The sequence below is a fragment of the Mesoplodon bidens genome (genome assembly GCF_964165515.1).
Source record: "Mesoplodon bidens genome assembly, chromosome: 10".
Taxonomy (NCBI): domain Eukaryota; kingdom Metazoa; phylum Chordata; class Mammalia; order Artiodactyla; family Ziphiidae; genus Mesoplodon; species Mesoplodon bidens.
Window position 1 is genome coordinate 45,628,907 of NC_138172.1, and position 21,911 is coordinate 45,650,817.

General features: G+C 37.7%; 1 protein-coding gene across 1 annotated transcript in view; it reads right to left on the reverse strand.

Moving 5' to 3' along the window:
* The window catches only part of ULK4 (unc-51 like kinase 4), a 550,770-nt gene that overhangs the window by 409,843 nt on the left and 119,016 nt on the right, over positions 1–21,911 (reverse strand). Inside the window, exon 21 of the mRNA XM_081246952.1 lies at positions 15,712–15,894. Coding sequence (XP_081103078.1) covers positions 15,712–15,894 — 183 coding nt within the window. The remainder of the gene's footprint in view (positions 1–15,711; positions 15,895–21,911) is intronic.

Consider the following 21,911-nt stretch of genomic DNA (forward strand, 5'->3'; position numbering starts at 1 on the left):
AGTAGGCAGAAATACGGAATCGTATTGTTAGCAAGATGGCTACAGAGAGCAGGAACGTTAAGTTCCCTAGAGTCCTTGACAGAGGTAAGCACCTAGCAGTGACACTCTGTGTCCAACATAGATGTAAACAGCTCAATTTTTTGCCGAAGTTCTTTTACATTGAGTGCTATACCGTCAGGCAGGAAGAGCTTACACAGCCAGGTATATGCTTCTATTTAAGGATGAAGATCTATCTATACATCTATATAACTATTTATCTGTACCTCTGCATCAGGCTCACCTAGATCCTGAACCAAATAAACTAATTCATCAATTGGAGTAAAAAACAGAATCAACACCAAGGTGCCTTTGAGTAATAGATCTGTTTCCACCTTTCCAGTCAACAGTAGAAAGCCCATTTCCCCACGGTCAACTCCCAAGTTCTAATTTATACACTGTGGTCCAAGGACCAAAACCACAAATCTGTTTCCCACATTAACATTGCTCCCACACATCCACGTGCCTAATTCCAAAACCATTCAAATACCCACTAGCCATGGACTTAAAAACTGTTCCAGATTATAGAAGACTAGAGAGTCATGATAACTGACTGCAATTCAAGATCTGGAAGTTTTGTTTCACGTTAAAGAACATTACTGGGACAACTGCGAAATCTGAATACGGTCCAGATTAGCAATTTATGTTAAATAAATGTTAGCTTCTTGATTTTTAAATTGATGGCTTATTTTTTAGGGAATATTCAGTGAAGTAGTTAGAAGTAAAGGAGCATCAGGTCTGTGACCTCATCTCAAATGGACAGGAACGAACACACACACACACACACACACACACACACAGACACTCACTCACTCACATGGTAAAAGATAGAAACTATAAAGCAAATAAGGTAAAACGTTAACATCTGGTGAATGTGGGTACAGGATATAGTGCAATTCTTTGTATTGCACATCCAACACTAAACTCGGCACCTACCCTAAGCGTGATAATCCTACTATGAGGGTCATCAATTCAGTAGCCAAACTTAGAAATCTGAGCACCCTCCTTGACTCTTCCTTCCTCTCTCAGGTGTCCAACCGATACCCAATTTCTATGAGAAGAACACTCACACTGTCATTGCCCTATTTCAATGTATCCTTATATCTTTCTTGAATTACTGTAGCGGGCTTTGTCTAACTTTGCTTTCTTCCATCTATTCTACAAGTTGCAGCCACAGTGATCTTCCATAAGAGCAAATACATTATTCGCCTATAAAATATCCTCAGCAGTTGCTAAAACCCTTGAGAGAAGCTAAAATCCCTTATCACGGCATACAAGGCCCTTCATGATCTGGCTTTTTATTACCTTTCCAAAATCACTTTTCATACTACCACTCCTCTCATATACTCCCAACAGTCACCATGAGGAAATAAACCAAGGAAGAGGAGAACACAGGAAAGAGGCAAAGGGAATCCCAGGATCATTCCAGGGCGATAGCTACTATAACCAGGTACACAGGCTGCCTATTCATAACAAAGTTGGTCAGAAGGCTCCAGGAAAGATCTCTTTAAGGAGAAAAAATTGACAGAATACCTGATGCATCTGAATGCAATTTGAAAACAAAAAGTGATGTAATAAAAGTTTGCTAAATGTTGATCTAACCAAAATTAATACACTGAGTCATGAGTGGTGGTTCTGTCCTACTTGAAAATAAGCCCTAGACAAATCTAAGATTTAAAAAATAAACACCAAATGATTAAAAGATCTAGAAGATGCCATGGAAGATACAGATACATATTTATACATATTTAAAATCTCAGATTTGAGAAAATGTTCATAAATAATGTATTAGAAAGGAAGAAAAAAAGCATGAGAAATGTGAATACCAAAAAATGTTAAATTCTATATGGAAATAAAACACTATAAATGAACAAAAAAGAATTGCATAAACCAGGTAAGATAATTGTAGCACATTTTATGGATAAGTTGCTTAATTTCTTGATATATAAATATCACTAACAACAACACAAAAAGAACTAAGGGAAATAAAAAAAAACTAAGAGCCCTAGAAACAACTGAAACCTCTGATCTCTTCTACATGGAACATTATCCCAGAATAATTTAAGACATTTCAAAATGTACAGAACACAGGATGCAAGTTTCATATAAAGCTATTCTAAGAAGGCAACAAAAAGTGAGAATTAAAGTACTTCAGCCAATGAAGAGTCTCCAACTCCACCCAAGCAAAACAAAAAAATGAAGCAGAGGTAATCTGTAATATAACAGCTCAATCAGAAGGAGGTATCATTAAACAAGCATTTATAGACATAAAAAAGGTCCAAAACAGTTAGTTATACAAGAAAAGAAAGTATAGACACTATGCCTTAGGAACACAGATGCAAAAAAATCCTCAACAAAATATAAGTTGAATCCAGCAATATATTAAAAGTATAATATATTACACTCAAGTGGGATTTATACCAGGAATTCAAGACTGGTTCGATATGTGAAAATCAATCAGTGTAATTCACCATATTAATAGATTAAAAAAGGAAAACCACACAATCACATCAGTTGATAACAAAAAAGCATCTGACAAAATTCAATATCCACTCATGATAAAATCTCTCACCAGACTAGGAATAGAAGGGAACTTCCCCCATCTCAAAAACATCTAGAAAAAAACCTACAGCTAACTACTAAATGTTCAAAGACTTGATGCTTCCTCCCACCCTGAAATTGGGAATTAAGCAAGGCTGCCCCATTATTCATAATTCAATATTTTGCTGAAAGTCACAGGCAGTGTACAATAAGGACAGAAAAGTAAAAGGTATTCAGATTGGAATGGAAGAAATAGTCTCAGATATCAAGACAATATAGAAAAGCCCAAATAATCTACAAAAAAAAAAAAAAACTTCTGAACTAATGAGTTTTAGCAAGATCTGATATATTTGTATACACTGTAATTTGTACATTCCAGTCATAATAAACAACTGGAAAACAATTTTTTTTAAATAGCTACAACAACAAAAACAAAAGAAATATAGGTATAAACCTAAAAAAATATGCCAAGAATCTGTACACAGTAAACTACAAAACAGTAAGAAAAAAAATTTTAAGATATAAATAAAAGACATTTTCTGTTCATGTATTAAAAGACTCAAGATAGTTAATATATATATCAATTCTCCCCAAACTGACTCACAGATTTAATGCAATTCCAATCAAAATCCCAGCAGGATTTTTAGTAGATACAGACAAGCTAATTGTAAAATTTATACGTAAAGGCAAAGCAACTAGCATAAGCACAACGATTTGGGGGGAAAAAAGACGGAGAATCACACAATGGTTTTAAGACATTTTAAAAACTACAGTACTCAAAACAATGTGGTACTGACAAAATGACAGACACACAGACTAAGGGGAAACAGTAGAGAGTTCAGAAATATTATAGTCAATTCGTTTATGACAAAAGTACAAAGGCAATTTTGGAAAAAAGTTTTTGCTATAAACAACTGGATATCCACATGCAAAAAACTAAACTTCAACTCACACCTTGCACCATATACAAAAACTAACCCAAAATGGATCATAGAACTGAATGTAAAATGTAAAACCACAAAATCTTAAAAAGAAACAGAGAAAATCTTCATAACCTTAGGTTAGGAAGAATTCTTAGATATAAACCAAAATCGCAATCCGTAAAGGAAATAATTGATGAACTCAACTTCATCAAACTTAGAATGTCTCCTCTGGAGAGGACACTGTAAGAAAAGATAAGCCACATACTAGGAGAAAGTATTTGTTACCAGAATATATAAAGAACTCTCAAAACTCAACGTTAAGAAAAGTATTTTTCAAGGACAAAATATTTAAACAGACACTTCACCAAAGAATGTACACAGATGTCAAACACATGAAAGTATGTTCAATATCATAATCATTACAGTAACACAATTAAGATCACAAGACACCACAACACATTTATTAGAATGACTAGAATTAAAAATGACAAGTATGTGGAGCAACTAGAATTCTACATACATTGCTTGTGGGAACGCAAAATGGCACAATCATTCTGGAAAATAGTTTGGCAGTTTCATAAAAATGTTAAACACAGGGACTTCCCTGGTGGTGCAGTGGTTAAGAAGCCGCCTGACAATGCAGTGGACACGGGTTCGAGCCCTGGTCTGGGAAGATCCCACATGCCACGGAGCAACTAAGCCCGTGCACCACAACTACTGAGCCTGCGCTCTAGAACCCACGAGCCACAACTACTGAGCCCACGTGCCACAACTATGGAAGCCTGTGTGCCTAGAGCCCATGCTCTGTGACAAGAAGCCACTGCAATGAGAAGCCCATGCACTGCAACGAAGAGTAGCCCCCGCTCACCACAACTAGAGAAAGCTGCATGCAGCAATGAAGACCCAACGCAGCCAAAAGAAAAATTCAAACACATATCTATCGTATATGCCCCAACAACTGCATATCATTTCACTTAATGAAAACTTATGTTCACTGAAAAATATACATGTAAAAGTTGATAGCAACATTACTCAGAGTCAAAAATTGGAAACAATCCTTAAGTCCCTGAATGGGTACATGGATAAATAAACTGTGGTATATCCACATAAAGGAATAGTACTCAGGAATCAAAAGGAATGAACTAACAGTACACACAACAATACAGAGGAATCTCAGCTGCATGATGTTAAGTAAAAGAAACCAGTCTCAAAGATTACATACTATAGGATCCCATTTATATAACATTCTAGAAAAGGTAAAACCATACAGGCATCACTGAATGCCAGGGACTGGGATAGGACATGGTTTACCTAAAAAAGGGAGCAGCACAAGGTCATTCTTTGGGATGCTGGAATTGTTCTGTATCCTTCTTGTGGTGGTGACAAGAGTCTATGCATGTGTTAATCCTCGTACAACTACACTCCAAAAAAATATGAATTGCATTGTGTATAAATTTTATATATAAATCAATACATATGCACACACAATCAGGCAAATTCAAGCAAAAATGAAAGCAGAAAGTTTGTTCCTGATATACAAAGAATTACATAATGATTTTTCCTGATATATAGGATAGAATTTAGGCCAAAAAGAAGTAAACAACAAGCAACACTTTTTAGTGCCAAAGGCCACCATTCACAACACATACACAACAGTATTGAATACAGTAATGAAGGTTATGCCTTACATAGTATAGTGAACACCTTTAAAAAGTGAAGACTACAGGAGATGGAAGAAGGAATAGAAGACTTAATCACACTACTCTCAGTCCACGACTGTCATGAGAACAAAAATAAGTAAGGATATAGAAGACCTAAATAACATAAGTGAAAGATTAGATATTATGGATATGTATTAAAATTTAGACTCAAATAATAGAAAATGTACCTTTTTCTTAAATATGAAATGTTCCTTTAAGGTACCTACATAATAGATGATAAAGAAAACCTTAATAGAATCCATAAAGTAAAAAAAATACCTGTAATGATCACAGTGCTGTAGAAGTAGAAAGTAATAAAAAAAATCAATAATCCAAAAGGCCCTTCTACCTGGAAAATTTTAGAACACTCTATTAACAATCCTTGAGTAAAGGAAAAATGCAAACCAAAATTGTAGAATTAAAAAAAAATAGTAAAAACACTATACATAAGGATCTATAGGATACAATTAAAGCAGTCATCAGAAGAAAATGTGACCTGCAAATACATTTCTAAATTAAAATGAAAGAAGTGTGTGAACTAAATTCCCAACAAAAAAAGCTGAAAAAAGAACAAGGTAAAGAAAAATGAAGCAAAGGGAGAAAACAAAGATGCAAGCAGAAACTAAAAGGTAAAAGGAAAAAAAGGGAAATGATAAATCAAAATGCTGCCTTTGAAAAATAACAACAAAATAAAGCACTCACTAAATCAATCAAGAAAAAGGGGAGACAGCAAAGATACACAAAAAGAAAAATTACCACTGCCTGACCTCAATTTAATGGTGTAAAAGTCAGCTATGTTATGTATAGAAGTAGTTCATAATTTATTACTGTATAATATTCCATGTTGTGAACACAGAAAAATGTATATACCCATTTTACTCTTGGACATTTGGGTTGTTTGGAGTTTGGAACCACAATGAGTAAAGCTGTTATGGACATTCTTATACGTGTCTTTTTGTAAACACATAAATATGTGTTCTGATTAAGGATGACAAAAATACAGAACAATTTAAGAAACAACTTAAAAGAGAAATGTATGATTTACACAAAGAAAACTATAGGTTGTTATGAAGTAGTAAGAAAACACTGGAAAAAATGAAGCAGCAGCTTAATACAATGGTAAAGAACTTGTAATCTGGAGTCAAGAAACCTGAGTGCGAGTGCAACAGTGCTTGACAGAATAGCATGTCAGAGATGATTACACACACACATTTCATAGGCTTGATATAATGACTGAAGGCGTTTGTCCAACTAGATACTAGAAAATATCATAAAGCATAAAGCTGCAAGAATTCCATTTTTGAAACTTGTATGGAAAATACAAATAAAAGAAACAGCAAAACATTCACAAGTATATTTAAGACTTCAGCAAATAAAAAAGATAAAGGACTATTCACCTAATGATATCCTTACTTTACTACCTTTACTAGAAAGACTCTCAACAGGTTGTGAAAATTTTAAGTAACGAAACTTATGATACTATATATCTGTCAAAATAAATACGCAACCTTGGAAAAAGTATTTGAAATATTTGAAACTTTTTACAAATAATCAATATCTTTAGGTATAAATAAGTTTTACCAATATAACTTTTATGAACACTCTAGAGTAAAAAAATTACAGAAACAAGCAAAACAACTAATAAAAGAATTCTAAACTGCCTACAAGCAAATAAATCATGTACCCTAACCTAGTAGGCAAAGAAATGCAAATTTAGGAAGAATAAGAATCTGTTTTAAAACAAAGCAGACTAGCAAAGATGAGCTGGCATGGTCATGGATAAATGGATAAATCTCAAATATAGCTCATATGAGAGTAAGTGTTCAACCTTTCCTCTAGCTGGTAGGAAAATGAGTTGTTACTTCTCCAAAGCCTTAAAAATGTTATTTTCTTCTGACACAGTTGTTATATCTCAAGAATTTTAGCCTAACCAAGTGATGAACAAAAGAGCTTTGAGAAGAAGAATGCTCATGGTAGTACTGTTTATAAGACAAACAAAAATAGAAGCCACCTTAACGTTCCCAAAATATGGAATTTGTTAAATCCTAATTGTAGCAAAGATTGCATTTACCCATATCCAGTTTTACGTTCTTTCATTACAAACACTAATGATGCACGTGGGGAGGGCAGCTGGAGTAGGAAAGGGAAGTCACGGAAGTGACACTACATGATTTCCAAACCCAGCTTTGAAAGGCCATGCAGCTTCTGCCTGGTTCTCTTGGGACACTCTCTCTTGGAACCCAGCCACTACACTGTGAGGAAGCCCAAGCAGCCTTTAGGGGCCCATGTGGAAAGCAACTGAGGCTCCCAGCCCACAGCCCAGCAGGGTTCCCAGGGAACAGAGAGCATCAACTTTCCAGTCATCTGAGTGAGCCTTCTGGAAAGTTTATTCTCCAGCTCCCACTCAATCTCTCCCAACCTTGCCCAAATTACAGATTGGTGAGCAAAGTAAATTACTGCTCTTGTTTAAGCCACTACATTTTGAAGTAGTTACACAGCAAAAGTGAAATACAGCTTAAGCATATAACGAAAGAGGAAATTTTTCCAGGCGCAACAAAAGTTTCGTACAGCAACGGTCATAATTTTAAAAACACAGGCATGTCACTAAGAAGTGAAGATAAGGTCTACTGTATTTCTTATTGATGGAGTGTTATGCAGCCATTACTAACAATCTGGCAAAACTAAAATAATGCCTATTATTTTGAGTGAAACAAACGAGTGCAGCAAATACGCGAAGATAAAAGAAACTGCATACAAGATTTGTTTCTAACATAGTAATTCCAAGTCCCTTAGAAGATACAATATATTACAGACTCTAATTTTGGATCTAAACATACACGCATCTTGTGCCCTAAATAAATTCTCATTTAGTCATTTCAGAAAAACTAAATGAACAGTACTGACTCCCTAAAACTAACTGCCCAGGGCACCATATTTAATCTTAAGCAACATGCACCAGACCTCTAGAACAGTATTAATCTTACAACACCGAGGAGGGGAGATTACAGACTGCAGGCAAAGCCTAGTGCCAAGGGTGAATAATCAAAGCTACTTTAGAGAACCAAAAATGACCTCGGGTCACTTCAGTTTGCAATCCACTATGTATTCAGCTTTGATTTAAATTCACCTTGCCACTTGGCTCAACATAACTAAATTTTACACGTGGAGGAAAAAAAAAAAGCAGAAGCTGTTTAGGTCTATAGCCCAAACCACAGAACGACGAGTTCACGTCCAACATTCAAATGGTTCTTGGCAGTGATTTCAGAACGGACATACCTACGTAATGTAAAGATGGTGTGATGAAATGCTCACAGTGTGAGGATCTGGTCGAAATATATGAAGCTTCCATCACAAAGAAAATGATATCTTGATCAAAAGTAAGCAAAAGGATAAAAACCCCTCCAGTACATATCATAAGGACAAAATTATGAGATAAATAAAAAATAATGATGATGTAGAGAACGTCCAAGTTATTTATTTCTTAAGAGGTAAAACTGATTTGTTTCAATCAACTGTCACAGGTGAAAATCAATGAGCACAGCCTGGCCATCAAATGATAATAGCCTCAAAAAAAAAAAAAAAAAGAAATCATGTGGATAATACACTGACACGAGTTTCCCATTTAATGTTGATGGAAGTGAAAAATGTACTGATTAAATCTAAAATTGTTTTTGGTTTACACTTTCCTTAAAGAAGTTTAACCAAGTAGCTTAGTCAAATGTTTCTTATAGAACACATTTATTAACATAGACAAAAAAAAGTCAATACAAACTCATGTTATTAATATGCATAAACTAATTACCATATTTTAAATTAGCAACCATTGAGTCAGGATGCCTAGTGACTTTGTGAGAAAAAGAAACCTGAGCTGACTTAGCTTTCAAATTTTTCAAAGTTTTATATGCATGAAATTTCATAGTGATCTTCCATAGTACTTCCAAACAACATAAGCAATCTGCACCTTCTGGCTTATTATTAATCACTGTTGTGCTACTTGGTCAAAACATGAAACCTGAAGCAACAGCTTCAGTCAAACTAGACTGCTAAAATAAAAATGGACAGCAGCTCCTGTCAAAATTAGCAAGACAAAAATTAGAAAGGCAGTATCCGTAGTCAGTAACACCCAGAAGGAAATCATCTTACCAACGAGCATGAACAAACCCACCTGTGAAACACGGTATGCCTTTAAAAAGTAATGTTTAAATTGTTAAGTGACCCCAAAGCATATGAAGTACAATGTATGCATCACTGATTATGCAGTTACAAAGTACATTCAAGGTCACATACCTCAAAAAAAAAAAAATAACTGAGGCAGATGTTTGCATCCATGTAACTTGTAAACAAGTTGATGTGAGTATACTACGCTCAATTAATTGAAATACAGCAGAGTAGGGTTCCCGGGGTTTTACATATTTTCAATTTTCTAACATCAAGAATCGGGCTCTGGGTTGTTTTGTTTGTTTTTAATTTTTAATTTTATTTTTATTTATTTTTGGTTGCATTGGGTCTTCGTTGTTGCACAGCTTTCTCTAGTTGCAGAGATCGGGGGCTACTCTTCGTTGCGGTGCGTGGGCTTCCCACTGTGGTAGCTTCTCTTGTTGCAGAGCTCGGGCTCTAGGTGCACAGGCGTCAGTAGTTGTGGCTCGCGGGCTCTAGAGCACAGGCTCAGTAGTTGTGGCACACGGGCTTAGTCGCTCTGCGGCATGTGGGATCTTCCCAGACCAGGGATCGAACCCATGTCCCCTGCATTGGCAGGTGGATTCTTAACCACTGCGCCACCAGGAAAGTCCCACATTACTTGGTCTTCTTAACTTATTCAAACATTTCTTGGTTGTCTAAAGATCATTCTCTGACAGATTCCTCAGGAAGAGTTCATGGGAACTGATCTCTTCCATGTTCATACATCTACCTGTGGTCTCTGTAACAGAACACCCAAGATATTGAATATAAAATCCTTGATGAGAGACTCTGGGAGGAGCAGCTAAGATAGTGCTTAATTTTACTTAAAAGTTTATCCTAAAGGAATAATTACAGATGTCCATATGAAAGGATTTAGCCATAAGGATGTTCTCCCTGGCAAAAAAAAAAAAGGAAATTTTAAAATGTTCAGTAGTGAACTGCTGGAATGCATTGGGATACCTTCACATGATGGAACATCATAACACTTTAAAAACAATATTGAAGAGTTATACTGAGTTAGACACACATTCCCAACATCACTGAATAGGAAAAATATGAACAAACAGTATACAACTGATCCAATTACTGTAAAAAGATTCTAATAGCATGTGTATGTGGCAGCAGGGAGAAGGAAATTCATGAATGTATGTGTACACATATATGCACAATAAATATGAATTTGAAAGATATATATCAAAATTTTTAAAGAGATTATTTGGGGATGGTTAAGCAGTTTTAGTCTTCTGTATTCTATAGCTCATATATTCTGGATTTTCAATACTAAACGAAAATTCATAAAAGTTATAAACATAATCTGATAAAAATAAATTACAATGGCACTAGCTACTTTAAGTTTCTAGATATTATAATTAAGGGAAATTGCAATGACCTCATCCAATACCTGTCTTCCTAGTAAAACAGCAGGAAACACCTTTATGCATTCCCAAACTCCTCCAGCCCCAGATCTTCAAGATCGAATATTTGTAGGACACATTAATAAGCTTGGAAGAATGAGAAAAATAAAATTACAAAGTAAACCAGGAATTTTTTTTTAATCAGTTTACAGGGCAAAGATTAGTAAATAAACTCACACCTAACTTACAAGGTTTTCTCTTATGCCTGGTCAGGCCTTCCAGAAGCTTCTCGCTGAGAGTCATTCAAGTATCTGAATTGTGAAAAGGTTATCAATTCCCTACATCTAGTGATGATGCAAGAATTACTTACAAAGTACCATCTACCACGGGTTCAGAAAGTATCCTTTTAAGAGTTTCATTTGTTTTTTCTTTTTTGAAAACAGGGTAGAAAAACGGTTTGTCACTTTCTGTTTTGCCCAATTTTCCTATTTACTTGAATATGCAGAACACATGATTTGTAGCTCAAGAGAGTTCCCTTGTCACCATGGCTGTGAACACTTTTCACACCATCACAAGTAAATGGTACTCTCATCATCTACCTTTCTAGAGAACAATTAGCATTGTTTATGCACAGCCTTCTAAGTGTGCATAACACCTGTGGTAATCTACTAGCAGCAGACACAAAGTTGTATGTAGGGCTTCCCTTGTGGCGCAGTGGTTGACAGTCTGCCTGCCGATGCAGGGGACATGGGTTCGTGCCCCGGTCTGGGAAGATCCCACATGCCGTGGAGCGGCTGGGCCCGTGAGCCATGGCAGCTGAGCCTGTGCGTCCAGAGCCTGTGCTCCGCAGCGGGAGAGGCCACAACAGTGAGAGGCCTGCGTACCGCAAAAAAAAGAAAAAAAAAAAAAAGTTGTATGTAAACAGGATGCTCACTGCATCAGGGTGAGTGCAAACCAAAAAGTCAGAGGCAAACAGGTCAACAGTGGGAGAAGGGTTAAATTACCATAGTGGCACAAAATGAAAAATTATATAGTAATTTTTAAAATGTTCTTACAGTATATTTAATGACATATTCATGAAAATGATAAATCAACATATTTTTATCATAATTTTATAAATGTATGCATAAAATTCATAGACATATGGACCAAAGACTAAAAAGAGATAAACCCACATGGCAATGGTAATTAGCTCTGGGTAGTGAGATTACAGTCAATTTTGTTTTCTTCTTTAGGTTCTTCTAAACTTTCTGCAGTAAATAGTAATTTCTCTTATTTAAAAGGAATGGCATGGGCCTCTTTTGGGGACGGAATTTCAACAACAAAAAAAATCACCATATAGAGGCATCAATCCCCCAAAAAGAACAGGTGCAGTTCTTTCTCCCTGTCCAGCAGGAAGCAGTAAGCCTGGTATTTGTTCCTGGGTCCCTTCCTCTTCAACTCATTCTAGCCCATTAACAACCAAGCACTTGAAAAAAACACAATTAGCAATACTAAGACTGGTAAACCTGCCCCTAAAACACACACCTATATACAAATACTTGTACTTTTCTTTAAGTAAAAATAAAACAATGGCCATTGTGTCGAAACCCCTAAGGAAGGCCAGTATCACAGCCGTACATGAGCCGGGTCTTCTTCCTACTGCCCAGCCTCTTTCTATGTCCCCTCCTCACTGCTCACTGCATTCAGCACTGCTGGCCTTCCTTCTCCTCCCGGGTCTCCCCATGACCCCTCACACCTCAGGGAAGCTGAACTACAAAGTTCTTCCTGCAGAGGTTCACACAGCACACTCCTTCTTGTCACTGAGGGCTTAGCTGGAACATCACCTCCTCAGAGAGGCTCTCCCTGACTTCCCTCCCAGCAAATGGTGTCTGGCTCCACTCCCTGCACACTTCCCCTTGCAAGACACTCTATCAACATCATCCTGTGTAATGCTCTTCAGAGCACTAACACTATCCGAAATAATTCTGTTTCCTTGTTTATTGCCTGGCCTGAGCATCAGCTTTAGCATTTATAAACTCCATGAACTTGACAAACTCACTCAACACACTAAGTCTCATTTGAGAATAACCCAGGGTTATAAGTCACTAAGTGTCTGGCCTATAATAAATGTTCGCTATAATGGTAAATTGTTTTAATTAAAAAAAACAGAACCTTACCTTTTAAATGACAATCCACTGTATATTACTGAGTGGCCATAGATACATTTTAAAGATCATAGAATGAGACAGAAAAGATGCAGAATGGTTAGAGGCCTCAGCACCTGAGGATCAATATATCACTGAGTTTGCTGGGTTTTCTCTCTGCCTCATACATCCCAGATTGGGTGCTGGATAATCCAGGAGCCAAACAGCATACAAACACAAATACACAGGAAAAATCAGCTCTCTCAAGCCAAAGGATAGGAAAGGGGCAGCTGGAAAGACCGAAAACATTAAGACAATAGCTACTCTACTCTAGCCGAACACCACGGAAAGACGATGGCCCCTTCAGCAAAGGGCAAGAGGAGAGACTAGCCTCCTACCCTCACATGACCGTAACAAGGCACCCCAACACTCTTCCCTGCCAGGGAAATAGAAAGGACCAAGAGAGAGCTGGGACTTTCATCCCAACCCAGCAATAACAAGGGCCCCTGGCCCCAACCATGGTATCAGTAGAGGTACTGATGGGATGCCTGGACCTCCACCCATTTATAGCAGTAATCATGTTCCCCTCCTTCTTTCTGCTGGGATGGCATCAGAGGAGGCAAGTGGGAAGGCTTCACCTTTACCACCTTCCACCAGGAATGGGGCACCCACTCCTACCCAACCAGTGTCAGTGGAGTAATAATAAGGAGCCCTCCCCCTACCAGCCAGGGGGGCATCAGAAGAAGCCCAGTGGAAAGCCTGGATTCCCACCCTTGCCCAGCAGTAGGGAGGGGCTCTACCACACCCCTGGAGTGTCAAGAGAAGTCTGCAGGGGAACCTGGACTTTCACCCCAACCTGGAAGGAACAAAGCATCACCATCCTTCCTCTGCCAGTTCGGTGTCAGAGGAGGCCTACTAAAACAGAAGACTTAAATAAAATCTAGAGTCTTAAAACATAACACCCAAAATATACAATGGATATAGAGCTTCTGTTTAACAAGTTGACAGAGTTCTGGAGCTCTGTTTCACAACAATGTGAACCTACTTAACACTCCTAACTGTACACTTAAGAATGGTTAATAGGGCTTCCCTGGTGGCGCAGTGGTTGAGAGTCCGCCTGCCGACGCAGGGGACATGGGTTCGTGCTCCGGTCCAGGAGGATCCCACGTGCCGTGGAGCAGCTGGGCCCGTGAGCCATGGCCGCTGAGCCTGCACGTCCGGAGCCTGTGCTCCACAACGGGAGAGGCCACGGCAGTGAGAGGCCCGTGTACCGCAAAAAAAAAAGAATGGTTAACAGTAAATTTTATGTTTTTAACCACAGTTTAAAAAAAAATTTTAAGTGCCAATATTAGTTAAAATCAAAAGATTATTTCTCATTTAATACATGTAATTATTCAATCATTTATTTAAGATACATGGAATATTAAACATTATAAAACAATTTCAAAATCATATTAATTAGTGCATATTATTTTACTACCTTTGTGAAATATCTTAAACTCAATAAATCCAAGAAAAATAAAAGTCTCAGCCTCTCTTACCACAATTTATACAGCAAAACTACTCAAGTGGTACTTTTCCTAATACAATGACTTGGAAAATTTAATAGCAAAAAATTAGACACAGACTATACTTTCTCTGAGGCTCAAATTTCTTCACAGAATTAAATCAGATTAATTAAAGGCAAAAAATGGATTGCCTTCTATTTTGACTTTCAAGATCAAGTTTATTATGTAAGCCTGACAATTATTAATTACTGAAATTTTTAGTTTTATAAAAAAACAAATTTAACGTGTTGCATTTCATGCAGGAGAAACACTGTATTTAAGTGGCCCCATTCCACACATCCTAGTAGTGTTACCTTCACCATGTTGTACAAAACTCCAATTTGACAGCTATCTCCCCTCAGAAAAAGGGTAATTGGTCCAATAAGTATTAAAGAATACTACATACTACATTACCCTCATGAAGATTCATAATACACATGAGCACACGAAAAAGTGGAAAAGGTTGTACAACTGAAAATATGTCTGACTCATTGCTTTCCAAATGTGTATATAACCATGGCCCACTTTTTTCACCTGTTAATACCTCACTGAACACTAATGTTCAGGGGCAGGGCTTCTCCAACCATAAAGTTCCAACAAATCCTCAAGAGACCTCATTAAAATGTCAATTCTGATTCAGCAGGTGTGGGTGGGGCCTGAGGGTCTGTGTATCCAACACGCTCCCAGGTGATGCAATGCTTCTGGTCCAGGGATCACTCCTTAGCAGGCGCTAGAGAAGACACTTTGAGGAAAGCTACTACAGAGACTTCTTTGTAGCTATGTAGTTTTCGGATACGAACTGAATACTTACAAACTCTACACTCCATAAAATAAAGGAATATCAAAGGATTGGAAGGAGACTAAGTTAAAAACAAGAGAAAGGGAGCTCTGAAGGTTATGTGTACTGGCAGGGTATTAGGACAAAGAAAGGAATAAAAATGAATCAGGGTAAGCAGAGAATATAAAGGGACCCCTCCTTAAAGCAGGCAAGGGATATGGGAAAAGAGATGAGGGCTGAGGACAAGGAGGTATAAGAAATATTAGCATGTAGGAAGGACTCATAAATTTTCTATCTTTTCATTACTAAAATGGGACAAGTAGGCAGAGCCTTTTACCAGATTTCTATTTTAATCACTAAAGACTTTATAACATCTTCAGATGAATGGCCTGTGGTACAGAGGTTTGGCAAAGTTCAAAAGGGCCCCTTGAGATGAAAAATAAATTCTACAGAGATACATTGCTTATTGAGCCACTAAAATTGTAGGAGAACACAACAATTTTTAAAGTAGAGTAATAGGTCAAACCTTTTCTTGGATTAGCCTCTGAAGATGAATCCCACAGGACAGCATAGCACTGAATAAGGTCAACATGTACTGCTGGACTCTGCAGATGGCAGAGGCCAGGGAGTTTATTACTGAGGTCAGTCCCACCTTCTCAATAACATTCTGGAAGGCAGTAGGAGAATGGCGAGTGATTCTACACAAGGCCTGCAGGGACAGGAGAACAGATCCATCAGACTACTCCAAGCCCATGAACAAGTCCCCCGAAAGAGAACAAATACTTCTGTGGAAAGGAGTAGAAGGTGTTTACCTTGCTCCTTCATTACTTACCTTGGCATAAGAAATTTGGGCAATATCAACACATGTAAAATTAAAACAATAATCCAGATACCAATAAATACTTAAGTTGCTGTAAAACATTAGAAACTCTTACAATGATCATATGCATTATGAGTTAACTAAAATGATAAAATAATTCATGAGTCTACACAGAAAAACTTTAATAAAAAACATTAAGATAAGCCTTCTTTGTGCAGACACTAAGCTAAGGGTTGAAAAAATAGTCATAAAAGTAAGTATTTGTTTATTGTTTATTATGTGAAAAACATGATCTGAGAATATCTGAAGACTATCTCATTTAATCCTTCCAAATAACATATATGAAAGGTATTATTATTAACCCCATTTTATAGGTGATAAAACTAAGGCACAGAATATTTAAGTAACTTGCTTAAAGGCATATAGATAGTAAATGGCAAAGCTAGAATTCAAACCAAGGTAATCAGATCCCTGAGCTACTCCTCAACTGCTCACAGACTATCAAAGGTGAAACTTAAAATTAATAAACTAATAGAATTTAATGTGTTGTAATAGAAATGGGCTCAATTATGCTTGGAAAGGCAGAAAAAGCAAGTCAACAAAAGCTACATAAGGAAAATGATAATTGAGTTGGTTTTTGAAGGTGAGCGGGAAAGTAAGGTGAAAAAGTAAGTAAAGAAAATTCTAGCCAGAGAGAAGAGGACAAGTATTCACATGGAGACACGAAGAGCAGAGCAGGTTCTCGGAAGGGAAATTTGTCTGATGCATCTCTCAGTGAAGGACAGACAGAGAGAGTAGTAAAGAAGGGAAAATGATAACCCATCTATTGAAGAGACTTTCTTTTCCCCATTATATATTCTTACCTCCTTTGTTGAAGATTGATTGACCATAGGTGCATAGGTTTATTTTCAGGCTCTCTATTCTGTTCCATTGATCTATGTGTCTGTTTTTGTGCCAGTACCATACTGCTTTGATTACTGTAGCTTTGTAGTATAGTCTGAAGCCTGGGAGTGTGGTACCACCAGCTTCATTCCGTTTTCTCAAGATTGCTTTGGCAATTAGGAATCTTTTGTGGTTCCACACGAATTTTAGGATTATTTGTTCTAACTCTGTGAAAAATGTTGTATTTTGATAGGAACTGCATTAAATCTAATAGATTGCTTTAGACAGTATGGTCATTTTGATATTAATTCTGCCAATCCAAGAGCATGGGATACCTTTCCATTTCTTTGAATCATCTTCAATTTCCTTCATCAGTGTTTATAGTTTTCAGAGTATAGGTCTTTCACCTCCGTGGTTAAGTTTATTCCTAGGTATTTTAGTATTTTTGATGTGATTTTATCTTATTTTTTAATTTTAATTTTTTGGCCACACGACGTGCAGGATCCTAGTTACCCAACCAGGGATCAAACCTGCATCCACTGCAGTGGAAGCTTGGAGTCTCAACCACTAGACCACCAAGGAAGTCCCTTGATGTGATTTTATATGGGATTTTTTTTTTTAATTTCTCTTTCTGATAGTTCATTATTAGTGTATAGAAAAGCAACATATTTCTGTATATTAATCTTGTATCCTGAATCTTTACTGAATTCACTTATTACTTCTAATAGTTTTTTGGTGAAGACTTTAGGTTTTTCTATGTACGGTATCACGTCATCTGCAAATAGTGACAATTTACTTCTTCTCTTCCAATTTAGATGATGTCTTTATCTATTTTTCTTGCCTGATTGCTATGGCTAGGACCTCCAATACAGTGTTAAATAGAGGTGGTGAGAGTGAACATCCTTGTCTTATTTCTGAATTTAGAGGAAAAGCATTCAGCTTTTCACCACTTAGTATAATGGTAGTGTGGATTTGTCATAAATGACCTTTATAATGTTGAGATATGTTCCCTCTATATCCACTTTAATGAAAGTTTTTAGCATGAAGGGATGTTGAAGTTAGTCAAATGCTTTTTCTGCATCTACTGAGATTATTGTGTGATTTTTATTCTTCCTTTTGTTAATGTGGTGCACCGTACTGACTGATTTGCAAATGTTGAACCATCCTTGCATCCCTAGAATAAATCCAACTTGATTATGGTGTATGATCCTTTTTTCATACTGTTGGATTTGTTCTGTGAATATTTTGTTGAGAATTTCTGCACCTATATTCATCAAAGGTATTGGCCTGTTATTTTTTGTAGTGTCTTTGTCTGATTTTGGTATCAGGCTAATGGTGGCCTCACACCTGTCAGAATGTCTATCATCAAAAGGTCTACAAGGACTTCCCTGGTGGCGCGGTGATTAAGAATCCACCTGCCAATGCAGGGGACACAGGTTCGAGCCCTGGTCCGGGAAGATTCCACATGCCATGGAGCAACTAAGCCCATGCGCCACAACTGCTGAGCCTGCACTCTAGAGCCCTCAGGCCACAACTACTGAGCCTGCGCTCTAGAGCCCTCAGGCCACAACTACTGAGCCTGCGTGCCACAAATACTGAAGCCCGCGCACCCTAGAGCCTATGCTCCGCAACAAGAGAAGCCACCACGATGAGAAGTCCGTACACCACAACAAAGAGTAGGCCCCACTCGCCACAACTAGAAAAAGCCTGTGCGCAGCAACGAAGACCCAACGCAGCCAAAGAAATAATTTTTAAAAAAGGTCTACAAATAACAAATGTTGGAGAAGATGCGGAGAAAAGGGAACCCTTGTACACTATTGGTGGAAATGTAAATTGGTGCATCCGCTATGGATGTTCCTCAAAACTCTAAAAATAGAACTACCACATGACCCAGCAACTCCACTCCTGGGTATATATCTAGAAAAAAATGAGAACACTAATTCGAAAACGTAGATGCACCCCAATGTTCACAGCAACACTATTTACAATACCCAAGATATGAAAGAAACCTAAACAACAGATGAGTGGATAAAGAATATGTAGTACATATATACACAGTGGAATACTACTGAGCCACAAAAAAGAAGGAAACTCTGCCATTTGCAGCAATGTGGATGGACCTAGAGAATATTATGCTTAGTGAAATAAATCAGACAAAGACAAATACTGTATGATATGACTTACATGTGGAATTTTTAAAAGTAATACAAACAAATGTGTATAGGAAAACAGAAACAGACTCACAGATACTGAAGACAAACTAGTGGTTACCAGAGGGGAGAGAAAAAGGGGAAGGGGCAAGTCATGGGTATAGGATTAAGAGATACAAACTTATGTATAAAACAGATAAGCAATAAGGATACAGAATATAGCGCAGGAAATGATAGCATTATCTTGTAATAGCATTTAATGGAGTATAATCTGTAAAAATACTGAATCACTATGCTGTACACCTAAAACTAATATAATATTGTAAATCAATTATATTTCAATTAAGAAAACAGATTTATTTCATTATTTCAGTCAGTATTATTTCAAAGATTATTCAATCCCTGGATTAAAAAAAATAAGAGCAGTCTAAATGGAGCCCCTAAAGATCATGCTACAATTAGAATTTTTCAAGGGTATTTAGGGGTCTCCCTTAAACTGGCTTCGAGACAGTGAACAGTAAGTCTCATTAGCACTGTAACAATTCTTAGAGAGGCTTTCACAGCAAGACTGACTTCCTATTGATATAAAATCCCTACACAATCATAATGGGGATGTTTCTTGATACAAGATTTGTCCAGACTGCTTCTAAGTGTATTCAAAGCAATATGAGGGCAACTGGAAGTTCTCCTCTTCAGAAAGCTGCTCAAAAGCCTAACCTATCTTCCATTTTGAAAAGCTCATGCAGGAAATAACTTTTAACCCATCACTTCTGGATATCAAACACAGTTGAAAGCTCACAGAAGCTTAAGAGCACATGAGGGCTTGTATTTTCCAAATCAAAAAAAAATCAAATCTCAAGACAGATCTTTAGTGATTAGGTTTTGAAATATTTACTTAATAAAATGGAGCTCGAGACTACATTTTAAAACTGGAAAGAACACTTCCAGTTCAAAATTCACTTCAAAATTTGCCTCCAAAAGGACATTGTGTTACCTCCAGAATTTGTGACCATATATTTATTAAAAGCAATGTCTAAGAAAGAGATTCATTCAAAACTGAAGGTGGCATATCTATTAGAAACATGAACACAATCACCACGGAATAAGTTTAAGAACCATTTCTTTTCTGTCTTTTGAATGATTTTTTCATGTCATATGAAAATCATCTTGGGAACTTTTTCAAACTAGACATACTCTCATCTGACCTCTGAGATCTTAAGACACATCAGAACAGGGGCAGGGGGTGGAGAGAGAGGAGGAAGCAGTCAGTGTTGTTGAAAAGCTCCCCTCCAACTCCAGTGAGAACCACTGCCCCGAAAAACTCTTCACTTTGTCACCCTTCCTCTCAGCACTTCAGTAATTATAATTAGACCAGTAACCTCCCTCATAGGAGCCGTTCTACTCAGTCTAACTCTAAAGGTTTCTCTCGTTCCCACTGTGGCTCATACAGAGATTCCCTGTAATCCTAATAACTCTAGGAATCCTTTTATGCATTCAATACATTTCCCAAGTCAGGTCCGCTCCCTTCAACAACTAATCCCTAAGCAACGGATGCCACCACTCCTGAGTGGGAAGGATTAATGACCCATCTTTCACTCCAAGCCAGGCCGGTGTTTTTCAAGAGCTCCAAGGTCTAGGCCAGTGGTTCTCGAACTTCAGCAGGCATTAGAAGCGCCTGGAGGCTTGTTAGAATGCAGATTACTGGGCCTCTCCCCGCAGAGATTCTGAGTCAGCAGGTCTGGGTCAGGGTCCAGAAACCTGTGTTTCTAACAAGTTCCCAGGTGATGTTCATGCTGCTCATCTGAATCACACTGGTACAGGGGGACTCTATGGGCCAAAGAGATGACTAGGAGAAATGGGTCAGAAAATCAGTGACACAGGCAGTAGGCACAGACTGTTAACACGCAGAACAAGGAGCAAGTTGGTGACTCAGCACCGATGACACCATCCTCCAGCCTTGCTCTTGCATCCATCAAGTCAACGGATATCCACCGGGCGCCTACCACACATGCTCAGGAGGGAACAACAGCAACAGGGTCCCTACCTTTCTAGAACTGACCTCCTAACAGGATGTATGATGACGTGCATACATCGGCTGCATAAATACAGCTGTGCTGACTGCTATGACAGAAAATACAAAGGGACACGAGGGGCAAGGAACATACTAATGAAAGAGGTAACATTTAAGCTGAGAACTAAAAGATGAAGAATCGGCCATGTGAAAAGCCAGAGGAAGGCATCCTGGGCACAGGGAAGAGCAAGGGGAAAAGTCTTGAGGCCGAAAAGTGCTTGGAAGTTCTTGAAAATATCAGAACATGTGTGTCGTTGAAGCACAGTAAGTGAGGGAATGAGTGTTAGGAGATGTGACAAAAGAGGTAGGCAGAGGCAAAAATCACCCAACATCTTGAAAGTCATGTGAAGAATTCTGACCTTTATCACTAAATGGGTACGTTAACCTCCAGAGCACATTCCTGAGAGGTTGTTACCGGAAAAGAAACTAAAAAAGAAGTTCAGCTCTGTAAGGCGTGCTGGGGAAAATTCAACTGTCATTCCTCCAGGAATCTGTGTAATGTGTCTTCAGGATGCATATTTTCAGTTTCTATATACTCAATCTTTAATGAATCTTCTAAAGGCAGGTGAAATTTTCTTAAGATTATGATGTTAGAATAACTTTGTTTTAGGATCCCCAAACAATGATCTCATACTGTATTCCCCATTCTATTATTAGCAGGACCTTTGTGGCCTATTTCCCCTTGTATCCCAAGTAAAGAAGAACATTTAATGTTATCAACCTCCTGCCCTCCACTCATGACATGAGACAAGAGGCTCCATCTCAACCTTTGCAGGAAAAGTCCAAACCTGCAACCAAAGACC